This window comes from Gracilinanus agilis, chromosome 6 (assembly GCF_016433145.1).
Source record: "Gracilinanus agilis isolate LMUSP501 chromosome 6, AgileGrace, whole genome shotgun sequence".
NCBI classification, from domain to species: domain Eukaryota; kingdom Metazoa; phylum Chordata; class Mammalia; order Didelphimorphia; family Didelphidae; genus Gracilinanus; species Gracilinanus agilis.
In genome coordinates, this window is record NC_058135.1 from 282,410,931 (window position 1) to 282,427,185 (window position 16,255).

The 16,255-nt window shown below is 36.4% G+C and overlaps 1 protein-coding gene across 1 annotated transcript in view; it reads right to left on the reverse strand.

Moving 5' to 3' along the window:
• LOC123251020 (vomeronasal type-2 receptor 26-like) overlaps window positions 1–16,255 on the reverse strand; it is a 60,225-nt gene that overhangs the window by 23,492 nt on the left and 20,478 nt on the right. The window contains exon 3 of the mRNA XM_044680177.1: window positions 56–862. Coding sequence (XP_044536112.1) covers window positions 56–862 — 807 coding nt within the window. The remainder of the gene's footprint in view (window positions 1–55; window positions 863–16,255) is intronic.

Consider the following 16,255-nt stretch of genomic DNA (forward strand, 5'->3'; position numbering starts at 1 on the left):
TTTCTTTTGAACAATGAAGAAAATCCTCTACTGAAGGACAGAAGAAAACTGGTACCTTCCAAGAAAATTCTGGGGTTCCTTCAAATTCTGATGTTTCCTTTGAATGAATCTGGAGAATTTCATGGAGGGCATAAGCTACAGTATACACAGCATGGTAGACATTAGAACTCAAGTCAGTCATGATCATGTCAAGTTTGGTAGGATCAACTTCAGCCAAGGAAAAAGATTTTGAGCAAGGATTTAATATCATTTCTCCAGGTGTTTCTTCTGAAATTCTACAATCAAATAATGATTCCATGAAAGCCTTCAGAAAAATGTCCTCATGGTTTTCTATGGGATTCACTGTTTGAAGGAAATCTGTGAAATCAGGAACATCGATATTGGTATGAGATAACACTATTGTACCATGGAAATCTACAGACACTCCATCAAAATCACTGATAGTAAAATCCCAGGAAGAAGTAGTGACTATCAACTTCCCATGAAATCGACGATGTACTATTGCTGAAAGAAGTTCATGAAGAGAGTTTGTATCTCCATAAATGATAATCACATTTGAAGATGATTCAGTGATCCTTAAAATGAATTTTATTTCATCATGATATTCATTCCTTGACATTTGGGAAACTATTTTCTTAATTGCCAAACATATGCCTTTTCCATCCATCTCCTCTTTTATATCCTTGAAGAACTCCTCCCCTTTCATGTCATCTGAAAGAACCAGGCTCACCCAAGTCCAGCCAAAATGCAACATCAGTTGGACCATTGCCAGATGCAGAGTGGAATCTCTTTTGGCCATTTGATAGACATATGGCCATTTGACCTTCTCAGTCAGGAGGGAATCAAATGAACCATAGCTGATCTAAATAGAAATAGGAAGAAATAAAAGTAATAATGATGGAAAATACTTCAGGATTTTTCATGTTTTACATTTGTTCCTCAAGCACCCAGAAGAGTTGCTGACACATAGAATATCCTGAATAAATTTCTGATAATTGACTTATCATAGTGATGGTGATTCATAAAAAAGTGTAATTCTTGAATATTAATGGAAATATTCAAATTATAAAATTAAAATTTATGGAAGGTATTTTGAACATGTATATGATCAGTATTCCCCTCTGCAGTGTCTCTATCAAGAAGTTCGTCTCTGAGTGTGAAAAGTTTCTAAAAAAGAAAATTTATTCTACATTTTTAAAAGGGAACTTAAAAGAAGGGGGATAAAGCTGAGATGGCAGAGAAAAGACAAGGAAATGCATGATCTCTATCAAATTCCTTTATAAAACATGTAAAATAATGCCTCAAATCAAATTCAGGAATGACAGAACCCACAAACATATGGAGTGAAGAATTTTTCCTTTCTAATACAACTTAGAAATTTGACATGAAAGGTCCATCACATGAAGGTGAGAGTGGATCACAGGCGAGTGGGCCAGAGTAGGTCAGACCTTGGTAAGTCAGTGCATCAATTGTCTTGATGACAATTAAATTAGTAGCAAAAGCTTATGAACTCTGAGCCCACAGTGGGTAAGGGAATCAGACAAGTTTAGAAAGTGACCAGGATGGTCTTGTTGCTGGCACAGCACTGTGTGAAGAACACTTCCATTTATCATACAATTATCTGAGTCCTTGACATGGGTCTTAGTGTGAGAAGGAATACTAGCATATATGTAAATGTTGCTATAGAGGGTCTGATAGTATTGTCATAATATAGGACAGAAAAGAATCCCTGTGGCCTCTCAGAAGCCAGAGCAAAGATGAGAATAGTAAACACATCTTCTGATATCATATCATACTCTGAAAAACTAAAAACTTCTATATATCCCCATAAAATGCTCTGAAATCAGCAGCATAAAAACATCAGAAACTTGGATATTGTCCTATATAGGAATAGAGACAAACTTTAAATTTTTTCATATTTAGAAATCATTAAAAAGACTGGAAAATGAATAAAAAACAAATTAGTAACTCACTACAGACAGTTTTTTATGAAGACAGGAAAGATCAAAACAAAATCAGAAGACAACTAAATCAAAACAGCTACATGAAAAACCTTAAAGAAAAAAATATGAATTTGGTTAACTGGTATCAATTTTTAAAATGATTTTTAGAAGATCTAAAAGAAAAGTTTTTAAAATCAAATTAGACACAGGGAATTGGGATAAAGAAATGAGAGTGATGAAAGAAAATATTGGGGGGGGGGAAGATCTGAGAGAATGGTAAAGGAAGCACAATAATACTGAAGTAAGTAACAACTCAAAAAAGAGCTGATTAATTGATATAAAGAGGACAAAATCCTCTGAAGAGAATAAATCCTTAAAAAGCAGATTTGGCAGGAGAGGTAGAGCCAAGATGGCATAAGAGTAGTATAAAATCCTAAATGTCTCTGCAAATCCTGTCCAATCTTAAAATAAAATTCAAAATGAACACTAGAGTAGCAGAAAGAATAAAGAGATGGTATGAGACAATTATTCAGCAGAAGAGAACTTGGAATATAGGGAGAGATTGTCTGTTTTACTGGAGATAGAGGGAAGGTCAGTCCATAGCATGTATAATTGAAGGAGCCTAGACATACTAATAACAAACCCTCCTTCTCCCAGTGCTCCAGATTCTGAACCAACAGCAAGACTCCTAGACCCTGACTAAGCCAACTGCAGAGCACCCCCACACACATCCAGTCCCCTAAGTAATAAGTCCCAGTACAAGCCCACAGTGCAGTCCTGAGCCTCAACACTATACCTGGTCTTGCAAGCCAACAGCAGACCCTGATGAAAATTCTTTTAAAACCCTTACCTTCCATCTTGGAGTCAATACTGTGTTTTGGCTTTATGGACGAAGAGTGGTAAGGGTTAGGCAATGGGGGTCAAGTGACTTGCCCAAAGTCACACAGCTGGGAAGTGTCTCTAGGCCTGTCTCTCAATCCACTGAGCTACCCAGCTGCCACCCCACCCCCCGATGAAAATTTAATCAGCACTGAGAGGATACTTCCAGAGCTTTTAGCCCACAGGTTTCCATAACATTTTGGAAAAACTGAAACTTGCACACACCCAGAAGGGATCTCAGGGGAACAGAAAAGGAAAAAAAAAAATAAAACAAACACTGAAGTTTAAGAGTGCCATTTCTACCCTGGGAACAAAATTCACCTTTAAAATAAATATGAAAATCAATAAAAAGATAGTTAAATGAGTAAATATTACATATGTATATGATATGTATATGTGTATATATATATATATATATATATATATGGGTGAATGCCATGAATATAAAGAAGGAAACTATAAGTAAATTAGGAGAACACAGAATAGTATACTTATCAGATCTCTGGGAAAATAAAATAATTTCAAATCAAAATTAACCAAATAGCAAAGGAGACACAAAAATCCAATAAAAAGAAAAGAATTCCTTGAAAAGTAAAATTGGCCAAATGGAAAACAAAGGTCCCAAAGTTTAATGAAGAAAATAATTTTTAAATGTTATTATTTGGCAAATTGTAGCTAATGATGTCATGAGTCATTAAAAAAACAGAACAAAACAAAATCAAAAGAATGAAAAAAGAACAAAATATGAACAATCTCACTGGAAAGCAACTAATCAGGGAAATAGATCTAGGAAATAGAATTTAAGAACTATAAACATGAAAAACTTGATCAAAAAGGAAAGAAAGAATAGCCTGGAAATTATCAAAGAAAACTTCCCTGATGTTCTTGAACAATACAGAAATTTAATAATACCCTGAAAGAAATTCCCAAATGAATATTTCTGGGAAGCCAAATTCCAGAGCTTCCACTTTAAGAAGAATATATTCCAAACAGCAAGAATGAAACAATTTAAATATTGTGGAACCACAATCAGGATTACACAGGACTTAGCAGCTACTACGTTAAAAGATCAGAGGACATGGAATATGATATTCTAGAAGACAAATGGGCTAGGTTTATAATGAAGCATCATCTATCCAGAAAAACTGGGTATATTTTTGGGGGATGGAGGAAATGTTCATTTAATGAAATAGAGGATTTCTAAGTATTCCTGATGAAAATATTAAATCTGAACAGAAAATCTGATGTTCAGTTACAATACTCAAGAAAAGCACAAAAAGAGAAGTAGGAAAGAGAAAACATAAGGGATTCAGCAAGACGAAGGTCCTTAATGGGTGATGATACTTATAACTCCTCAGAATTTTTTCATTAGTAGGGTGGTTAGAAGTAGCTTACATAGAGTGTTCAGGAATAAGTTGAGTATGATGATATGAAGTACAAAAAATATAAAGGGATGAAAAATAAGATTGCACTATATGAATGAGAAAAATATCTCATACCCCCTTATATATGGATAGATTTTAATGTTAGTAATAGTTTTCAGATATTCATAATTATAATTCTAAGATAGTGTGTCATGATTTTAGAAAGTTTTTTCATTTTTATTTTAGTAAAGTTTTAAAACTGCTTTAAGTCAGGCCTTAGAGTCATCCTCACCCTTCTCTCTTCATGCATCAGGTACCTAACTTGCTTTAATTGTGACCAGGTATGCTTCATTAGCTTTGACCTGAGTTTCAAAACCAGGTATGGTGTTGTCCATCACGACCCATCCTTATCCAGAGTAGGCCCAGAGAACATCCTTCTCTTCCTGATAACCACTAAGTGATTCTTAGGTCATGGTGAGAAGATTTCTTTCACCAAATAAGGGTTATGTCCTAGCTGAGCTAACCTATGGACAAATAAGGATTGCTTCCTAGATGAACTAAGCAATGAATGGTGTTGCTGTGTTTTTTTATCCTTTGAAGGTTATGATTATTCTTACACTATTTTTATACTTGTATGGAAAAACCTGCCTGTTTCTTTGAAGTAATAAAAGAAGGTCTCTTCCACTACGCTGTTCTCATATAAATAGGGAGCATGTCTTTGTTGGAACGTTTGTCCCTCTTCCAATAAACCTTATTAATTATGGCTTGGAGAATTTGACTCAATTTATGTATTGACTCAATATGACTCAAATTATGTAAATTGACTATTCTTTGCTATAGTTTCTGATGACCCAAATTGGACTAGAATAGATGATCTTGTGGTTTTGGGGGTTTCTCCTGCAGGAAGGTAAATTTCACAAGGGTACCCTTGGGACTATTCTCTCTGTTTTCCTTCTTGGGAGGGGGTTGACTCATGGATAGCACCTTTCAAGTTCTGAACTCTTTCCAAGATTGGTAATCTGGTAAGAATCATTCTCTGGTATTTTTTTCCAAAAACTGCAGTTTGGAAAAATGCCCAGACCTTTTTCTTACTTTCTAGCTTGTAAAAATCATTTTTAGAATTTAAGAAATTTAGAATTTAATAAAAAATTAGCCATAAATTTGATATGAGACAGAATTCTTATAGCAACAAAGTTAAATTTCTGCTTATTCCTTTGCCAAATTATGTGTGAAATTTATGATAGAAATTGAGCAGTCAGCTAATGAAATAGTTTAAATATTAAGAATATGTCTAGAAATTTTCTGTTCAAGGTGATTGGTTTTTCTGTTTTGAAGCCAAGGCCACTCTGAGACTTACCCTCACTTTTTGGCAACAAGCACTAAGCAGATATATATTTATTTTAATTTTTGACCAGTACCCAGGAGAAGGGTTTTCAGGTCAGGTGAGGCACAACTTTGAGGAAAATAGTGAGAGTGGTTGCCCAGCTTGTCTCTTCTTCTGAGAAGTTTATCCAGATTACAGATAGCTGTTTTCATTCTCCATTGGAGAAACAAAGCTGCTTCATCACAGGTGAAATATCACTGGATTTCTCCCTTTGAAGCCAACTTTGAGTAATGAGCTCAGTCACCTCTTTGCTGCTCAATAAGTTATAGATTGAAGTGCATGCTCAGGTCTCCTCCAGTGAATGGGTTTTTAGGCAGTGCAAGCAACTAATCTGCCCAACTGCTTAACATTCCTCTTCTTCAGGATTGCAGTGCTGACAGGGAGATGTCTCTTCAAATGGGCTCTTGGCTTACTAGGAGAGAAATTCTAGTGGACTTTCCCCTAGACAAATTCTTGACTGCTTGGAATAATGAAGATCTGTTAATAGGTAAGGTAAAAGACAGAGATAAATCTTTTGAATATCATTTTAATAGGTGTAAAGCATTTAGGAACTTCTGGCCTAAATTTGCAACTTTAAATTCTTATGCTATGGATGAATTAAAAGATTTCTTTAGAACAACTGGAGAAGTGGGAACAGCTCAAGTATGTGGGATATTGAAAAATAAATTAACTGCTTAGGAAAAAAAATTAGAAAACTTTAATCTATCCAATACTAACTGATCCTTTGCTAATATCATCTCCCATAGACTATCCTTCTTACTTTGAGACTGAGGGAGAGCCAGGTAAAGATAGAAAGCAGGAACCTAGCTCAGAGCAGAGCAGGGAGCAGAATAGGGAACTGAAATAAATTTTAGTATCTGTTTTCCCAATGGTAGAGAGAAGTTAACTTAATACTCAGGACATGTTCTACATAAAGGAATATCATCCATTCAGACAATCTGACTTAGCAATGTGGAAACAGAGTACCCCCTGTTTTGATGAAAATGCTTTAGCAGTGTTATACCTTTTTAAATCCATATTTAATGGGTACAATCCTTTTTTTTTGCAGATTGCCAAGATTTTCTTAAGAGCTTTTTTCAGATGGGGAGAGAATTGGAGTTATAGAGACCACTAATAGGGTGGTAGCTTGTCCAGGGAGCAGGAAGTTGGCCCCTTCAGAATCAGTTATGGAACATAAATTCTATTGTGGACTTGAATTTATTACAAGATGCCAGGAATAATTTGATCAGAGGAATAGAATTGTTTTCAAAACATCTGGGGAATTGCAGTAAATTTCAGGAAACCACACAGGAGAAAGATGAATCTCCCATGAAGTTTTATGACAGGCTGTGTAAGAGTGCCAAGTAGTTTTCTAGGCTACACCCCATCAACCCAAGAGATGCTAGAGTGATTAATGCTGTATTTGTTAATCAATCCCTCCCTAATATCAAAGAATATTTCCTGAAATTTTGCCCAGGATGGCACAAAAAATTTATTGGGGAACTGAAAGCTATTGCTTTATATCTGTTTGAATTGAAAGATAAGGAAGAAAAAAACAGGGAAGTTTCCTCTAAGTCTGGTCAAAAGCTAAAGGCAGTCTTGGCTCCATTTAAACAGATGCAGATGCCTCCAACTTAGGAAAATAAAGAGGTATTCCACTGTTTTTACTGCAAAAAGAAGGGAAATATGATCAAGGACTTTTGCAAGGAGAAGAGGGATAAGGCTGAAGAAAACTTTAGGAATAGACAAGCAGCAGCCTGGGTGGAAAATCAGACTAGAAATTGGAATCCTCAGAATAGGGATTGAAATCCTGTGAAAGGAAATTCTTGGTTCTCCTTGTCTATTCTGAGTTTACACTTGTGAAAAGGGAATCCTTTGTTCTCTTTGCCTAGTTAGAGTTAAAGCTTTGGTTAACAATAGCTTAAGTGCCCCTTCCTAATAGATTGTGAGGACAGGATTCTCCTTTGTCTACTTTTGAATTAATCAACAAAAGGGAATCAGCCATACTTAACCCTAAAATAAAGGAAACTCTTACTACAAGAGTTTGCATCTCCAAAAGGAAAGCATTCCTACTTAAACTTAGTAGGTGCAACCCAGGTGCTAACTGGGTAATAACTCAGTTAACATGCAATCTAAACTGAATGACAACTCAGAAACATGTGAATCCTAGGAGAATTCTCACCTTTAGAAGTGAGAAGTCAATCCCACAGACACTGCCCCTGGGCAGGGCTGGACAATTTGGATACTGTGATTGACCCCTGTGAAGAAAGGCAGGAACAGTACCCAACCATAAAAGCCATAAAATCCAGGGGCTGAGTCAGTCTGGAGAAGTTGAGTCTGGTGGAGATTGTCTCCTGGAGATAGTCTTTGAGGGAACTTCACTGAAGATTGTGCCTTGGATCATGACATCAACTTAGATTCTGACCCTTGGACTACTTTTTTGGGTGAGTGAAAAAGGCTGACTATTTTACTAGTTTCCTAAGAGACTAGCTTCGATCTCTGAGGAAGCCTAGTAGTCACTCACTACCGGCCCTCCTGGTAGAGGACTAGTATAGATATTTTTCTCTAACCCCTCTCACTTTTATCTATTTTATTGGTTCCCCTCTATTTTGTAAATAAACTTCTAACTGGAGATATAATAACTTCATTGATCACCTTATTTCACATAATTTAAGTCCAATCACTAAATTTAACCTTTACAATCCACAAAACAGGGATTGGAATTGGGAAGTAACTCCTGCATGATGGGGTGAGGGAGGGGCAGGTTCTGAGGCAGGCTTTGAAGCCCCCAGGCAGACTTTGTAACTTCCAGGATGGGTTCTGAGACTACTAATAAAATTCTACCTACAATGCCTGTTCATGCCTCTCCTCTACCTCAGGTTGATTTGTATATTGAAGGTGTTAAGATTGTCTGTTTGATTGATACAGGAGCTTAATTATCTGTTCTTCAGTTCAATTCAAAGGATAAAGGAATTATAGTTGAAAAGATGCCAGTAATTGGAGTAGATAGTCAAGATCAATTAGCAATTTTATTGTCTCCACTAGAGGTTAATATTGGTTTCATTACGATATTCATTACAATTCATTACAATATTTCTTTTTTGTGGATATCCCAAACTCTTTCTAATTTGTTGGATAGAGATTTATTATGTAAATTGATAATTGTCATTCATTGTATGCCAGACAATAGTCTCATATTAAATGTGCCTGATGAAAAGTTATTGACTCTTATTTTTGTAAATGTTTTGAGTGAACATTGTACTGAGGACTTGCCTGATACCTCCCCTTATCAGGATGAAAATTTGCCAGTTCCCAATTCTCTACCTCAAGAAGTATGGGCAACTTCTCCAAATGAAGTGGGTCTTTTAAAATCAGCTGTATCAATCTCTATTGTATAATGGCTATATTAGTGTTTTGACTAAATAAGAGAGTTATAAAAAAGTGTTCTCTGATTACTATCCCTTAAGTCAGGAAAATTGTTAGCTGCTTTTAACAATTTTGTTTAATTGGAATATTGGTAAAAAGAGGGAAATGTGGAAGGGAAAGAGGTAAGGAAACTGCCTAGCCTACCCTAAATGCTGATCTGGTTAAATGAAGCTCACTCCACTAAAGAGTTCCAGTCTTCAAGTGAGAGTCCTAGTCACTCACCAGCAAGCCCAGGCAGAATCCAGGAAAGGTCCCAATGCAGAAAATATCTTGTGAGCTAAGCTCACTAAGGCAGTGGTGAACCCAACAAGAAAGTCCTAGACTCCAAGAAGCTCCAAAGCAGAAAGTCAAAGTCCTGAAGCTAAAAACTCCAGTTGAAAGGCCCAAAGCTCCAAGTTCAAGTCCAAGTCCAAAAGCCCTAAGGAGCCATCCTCTAAAGAAGTCCAAAGAAGAAGATTCAAGGAGCAGACGTCAAAGGAGAAGATGACCCTTTGACACAAAATTCAGGACTTTTTATAGTCCTTTTTCCATTTCATTTCCTGTCCATTCCCCACTTTAAAGTAACCAATCACAATCTTTCAATTTGCCTAGCTCTGCCCAGGGGCAGGGCAGTGGCATCTGAGTTGTCATCCACTTTAGCAAGTGACTTGTGCACTCTCTTACTGTCAAATATGGCTACTTTAAGTTCTTGATTTGATTAGCTAAAAATAGGCAAGGGAGAGTTAATCCTATCTCCACAATCCCCACTGTGATTCTTTGGGAGACTAGTCTCCCCAATGAATCATTTAACACAACTAGCTTATACTTGTAAAGGTCTTCTAGCTAAAAGAGTATATAATATTGTGCTTTCTAAGAGGAATTTATAATAGTTGGAAATAAGAAGAAAATAGAAGAGAGCATAATTAATGTTTGCTAGGTGAATTGACAAAAACCAGTTAGGGGGCAGTCTCCTTTGGCATAAGAGTTTACATTCAGAATAACTGTGTTCAACCTCCTTCACTTCAATCAATTTCATCCCAAAGTTCATTCTAGATCTTCCGTTGTAGTGTACGTTTCTTTATGGCACTTTCTCCAAAGAGTTCATTTTCTTGATTCAAGGAGTTAGCTTCTTTTCCTGAAAATTTTTTCAAAAAATTTTAAGTCTTGCATTTTACAAAAATTATACAATCCCCCACTGAGGAAGGTGTTGACCAACACCTGGATCATCTCAGGATACATGGTTGAGTTATGGGATATATGAATTGAGTGCCAAAAGAAAAAACAAAAACATTAAAAAAAACTAATAGAAGAAAAAATAAATTTTGGGAGAAAAAATCAAGATCAAAATATTAAAATCTATGTATACAAAAAATATCAGCAAAAAAAGAATAAATCTATACTAGATCCTTGTATTAGGGCTGAGTTAAAGTGATTTATGTCCCACAAGTCTAGGACAAATGCAGTAATATTGTACATAATATTGTGTAGCTGGGACTACAGAAAGTTGCCATAATGTAAGAAAGAAAAAAGGACTAGAATTTGAAGTAAAAGGTAAGTATCATTCCCTGATCTGATTTTATCTCCACTCTCAGGGATAGGGAAGCCAAAATTGTAGCCAAAATAAAATACTTATGTGGAAGGCTGATTGGAGAAATAGGGTCATGAATAGGGCCTGTTATCTGGATTCCCTACGTGACCAATCCAGGCTGAGGCAGTCTTTGTATTTGGTCCAGGTAACCTGAGCCCTGAAAAGCTCTAGTACCAGCAGTTTGGTTAATCCAAAAACAACTTAACCCCTTCAGGAGGCTATTGGAAGTCATTTAGAGAAATAGAGTTTGTAATAGATATTTTATTTGGATCCCATTACAAAATCGTCAGCAAGTAAAACTGTGTATGATTTTTTTTCTGCACTGCATGTCAGGATGCAGACATAATGGGTTATCTAAGGTAAAAATCTGAGACTCCTCTTTTGATACCTTTTCAGATCCCCACCTTTTCTTAATATTCTTATTGGAAAGGTTTGAGTCCTTAGCAGACCAGCAGCTACTGAGTTAACAATTTCTCTCCTTGATAATTAAGAAGCCTGAACTCCAAAAAATATATTATTTAGACAATCAAGGCTGGAAACAGACAAAGCTAGACAAGATTTTATGTGACCAGGTAAAATCCTGTAAATCAAGAGTATAGGACTCAATTTGTTTAGGATCTCTATGAAATATATTTCTGCTCCCAGAATTAACCTCCTACTATTTGGTGATTGGAATTTGGCCTTTGACCCTGGACCTATCTCTCTACTTTTTAGACTTTAATGGGTTTTTTTATAATTTGTATCCCCTTCATAGCTGTGATTCTTTCTCTGTGCTCTTTGTGGGAAACCAGGATATATTAAACTCAAGAATCCATGGAGTTGGAGCAGTTATGAGCTAAGCATTTAGTCTGACTGTTCTCATTCCATTCGACCCCACTAAACACCACTCAGAACCCCCAGAAATATAGAGCTGGATCTCTATATACTTGTTAGAATGTGGCACTGTGTCTGACATATGTCAAGTAGCCACTACCTCAAACCTCAAACAGATCCTCTGTGTTGTCATATATCTCATTAATCCCATAAGAATTGTTGATCTCCTTGACCTTGTGCTTCTTGGCACTGTACAATAGTTCTTTTGTGATCCTTCTGTTGGAATCAGACACAATTATTAATCAATGTCCTATAATATTTATCAATAAATGGCAGGTTTCCATAGTCTAAAGCTTTGGGGCATGTATTGATAGTAGAATGAATGGATATTTTAAACTTGTTCTATTGCAAAATCAAAAAAGATTAATATTGATTGTATGTACTTTAAGTACAAGAAATAAGAAAAAATCAAATATACTGAAAATAAAAAGAAAAGCAATAATTAAAAATTTTGAGGAATTCAATGTGTCAGTCAAAACAGGTCCACTTGTCTATAGACTTTTAAAGTGGTATATTCTCTATTCCAATTATAGAACAGCTAAAATAGAAAAAAAGAGGCTTCTTCACTATTGGGAGGGGAACAGTCTGAAAGAGCTTAAAATTCACCTCCAGATTCTTTGAAGTTCTTTCCCATCCTGAGTACCATCATTTATCTACATTCCTTTGGTCATGCCTCTGGGGTTCCCCATGTTGAGGGGGTTTCCACTCTGAGTATAGCGTGGATGAGCCTCATTTTGGATATATTGTTGTAAGTCTTAATTTGACTCATTTGGATTATTATCTCTATAGTTTTTATTATGTTTATTGTTATATCCATAATTATCATTATTCCTAAAATTTATATTATTGAACACCTGATTCCAGTTTCTTCAATTTAATATTATGACTTCTTTTTCCATACAATGTGGAGGTGAGGAATACAATAGTGAAAATCACTTCAGATATCTCATCCTTTACATTTTTATAAATGTGGAGGTGGGGAATATAATTGTGCTATTGCACTTCACTGCAACTACTAAATGAATCCTTATCTCTTGTTACAAAGAACTCAAAGGTAAGCAAATGATCAGGCAGTGGTAGTGGTTCTAGTAGGTATCTTAAAATCACTTCTGGAGACCACTTAAAATCATTTGAGAATTTTAGCTCATTAAATTCTCCAAGAGTTGTATCCAGGTTGTAACTGGTTTGATGGAGTTCATCCATCTTTATCTACGTAACAATTAACAAAGGCAAAAAGGAACAAAATGACATTAGGTAACATGTGAACTTGATTGATCTGGTGACAAAACAAGCATCCATAAGGACCTATGGTTTTGCCATAGAAAAAGGTTTGTTCAAGTTGTCGATGAACTTTTATAATGTTATTTTCTCCAGTCCAGTCATAGGGGAAGGCACAAAAAGACAATGTAACATCACACATAGCTAATTACCAAAACACAATAGCTGAAAATGACATAGTGTAATAGAAGATATTAAATTAGATTAATATGTGAACTGAAAAAATCTCTTTTCTGCATCTTGAGATTACTCAAGCCAACAGAAAGGTATTGTGTTGATACAAGAACCCCCAGGAAAGGAAGCAAGAAAAGACATTCTAAAGTGGTAATGTTCTCTAAGAATGGCAACTATTTGAGATAGGCAGGAAACTGGGCTATGCTTGCAATTCTACTTCCTCTCTTTAGGTGGTGCTACTCTAGTATGCACAGGCTAGGAGAAAAAGCCTCACAAGGAATATATGGGAGAAAAATTTTGTTCCTGCCCCCACCAAATGCATAAGGCCCATGGCCCCACAATACCTCAGTCCTCATTCCCACAGCTAGGAGTATGAAATTCCCACCCTGAGTTTCTGTAGCACCCTGGTGGAGGGGAGAAAAAAACACACAGGAGGATCACCCACAACCAGGTTTGGAGTCATGGTCTGGATTTAGCTCTATGCTGAAAGTCTATAACTCCCTACGGGGGAGGGAGGTGTGGAAACTGGGAGGTGGGGTGGGTGTAAGGCAGCTAGCCTGTCCTTGAGAACCACATGGTTGTGGGGGGGTAGCTCAAGTGGATTTGGATCTCACCCTTTTGGTAGGAAAAAGAAGGTGCTTCCAAACAGCTCACAGACTTTCAGGGAAACAGCAGTGGTCAGGAGGCCACAGTGGGAACAAAGGGAGCAATGCAGTGAACTGCAGTAGTTTGTGGACAGCAGAAGAGACAGGAAGCAACTTATCCAGTTTGGCCAGGAGCCCCAGAGCAGAGCTCTTGAAAAACGGAAAAAAAAGAAAGAGCATGGTGAAAAGCAGCTTATCAGCAGAAGTAAAATTTATCTTCACCCTATCCTTTATTCAAAGGCTCTCTTAAAAGAAGATCAAAGATTCTATCCCTTAATTTCTCACCAGAAATGTAAGATTAAAATTAATATCCAATAACTCCAAGTATTATATTTTGTAAGATTTATTAATAATCACTTGAAGTAGAAGAAATAAAAGAACAAAGTACAAAACTTCAGTATAACCACATGTGTAAAATTCTCCTGCCTGGGACTCACCCAATCTCCACCAGCCATGTTGCCAGGGAAAAAGAGAGTGAGGGTGGAGCTATATCAAAATATATCCTCCCTACTTAAAGAGATAACATAAGAAGGGAAATGTGAACCTGGTATTTAGAGTCTTGGGGAGCAAAATTCTAATTATGCAGTATCCTGAATGTTTAGCTTTTAATCAGCATGCTTTTAGAAAGGTTGCATATGGTGGTTGCCCTCTAGCCTATCTCCATTTTAAGTCTTTGCAAACTGATTTTATAAATTTGCCCAAAGTGGGCAATGGAAATATTGTTTGGCTATTATTGATTAATTAATGCATTGGGTAGAAGTTTTTTCCTGCTTCGAAAGTAAACACTGGTCTTGTAACTAAAAATGTTATCAGGGAAATTGTTCCCCAATATGGCCTTCCTGCTAGGATTGATTCAGATAGAGGCTCTCATTTTACTGCTACAATTCTTTCCAGAGTTTATGCCAATTTGGGAATAATGCCCCAATTCCACACACCTTATCACTCTCAAAGTTCAGGGACAGTTTAAAGGGCTAATAAAGAAATCAAGTTTTTAATTGGAAAACTTGTGTCAGGAAACACACTTAAATTGGTCTGAGATCTTATCCATACCTTTGTTTCATTTGACAAGTAAGCCTCCAGTAGATTGTCATGTCTCTCTTTATGAAATGTTATTTGGTCATCCACCTTTAAAAGCTAAACTCTTGTTTCTGTATATACATCCATTCTCTGGGATTACATGACAATTACAAAGTATATTAGGGAATTGCTACACAGGTTAAAGGTGCTACATACAATGGGAACCATAATTCAATCAGGCCCTATTGGCTTTGAACTGCATCATTTTCAACCTGATGATTTTGTCTTACATAAAATATTTTCAGATTTCCAGTATTTTTCAACCTGCTTGGGAAGGGCCCTTTCAGGTTTTATAGCAGTCAAGGTGGAGAAAAAGGACTCTTGGATGCATTGTTTGCATACCAAACCCACACCTTTTACCTGTTAAACATGGTTTCCATTCTATATCTAACGATACTGATTTCCTCTCTGCCCTATCTGATATTGATCAGGATATAAGGTGCTCTGTTCAATTTTCCAAATACTTCTGGGGAATTTTAGCACACGTGTCTTATTCAATTGTTACTATTAGGTCTCCTGGTTATTTGGTTTAAATTTATTCATCCATTGCCTCTATGGTGGAGCCTATCAAGGAGCGTTATTTGTTACCCTACCATACTTGATACTTCTCTATTTGGGCAAGGCATTAACCACTCCCTTACCCATTGGATCCTTATTGATCACTACAGAATTTAAGATCATCATACCTCCTTTGTTCATTCTTTTTTCTTTGTGTCATATCACTGCTTACTCATTGTGGTACAGCAGTGGCGAAATTTCTCTTTTATCTCCTCTTCACCAGTAATTCCCCAAATATGTTTTGTTCACCTTAGTGTACTATGGTGTCCTCCAAATTACATAGACCTAGCTCTTTTTTCATACCAAAATGATTTTGCTCCCTTGATCTCTTTTGTGACCAATGCTTTCTCTACTGATCCGACCCTTGGGTGCAATCAGATAATGAACAGACACTATGAGTGTCATCCCTATTTTTGTAACACCACATTTTTTCCTGTCTCACTTTATTATAGTGCTGGAAGATCACAGATACTTGTTATTAAAGATGGATAATCATTGTTAATGATTCTGAACAATGCATATACAATCTGGTGGGTACCAGTTGTTCTTTCAAGACATAGGGTTATTCTACCTCCCAGTTAACTGGCATAGATCTCTTAGTCACATTACATCTTCATATGTTTAATGAACATCCTTGCCATCAGATTTGTCAACTCACTTCAGGCTCATCTACTTTAGAGTTCTTTGAAACCCTGTCTTTCAATATTCTCATTACTCCACAGAGACATAACATTCTATTCTAAAGAGGATGGATAATATTTGATAAAATAATTGACAATTGACAGGAAGCTGTAATACAGGAAAATTTCAGGAACACACACCTCAATTAAGCTGAATTCCACTCTGAATATACAAACAGAGATCCTGTCAAATTCTACAGAGTTATTGCCAAATTCTACAAATCTCATTCCTCTGGGAAAATTTATTCCTACTCCATTTTTTAAAAATTATATCTTGCTCAGTGTGGATTTTTCTGATAGTGTAGTACAGAGAGAGGGGGTCAGAGCAGTTTTTACAGGCTTTGGCTGAGTTCTAAGGCCAGTTAGGAGTTTAGAATCTTGGAAGAAAGTTTCAGTTGGACCTGGGACCTCGTGGAGAGAAAACCAGGG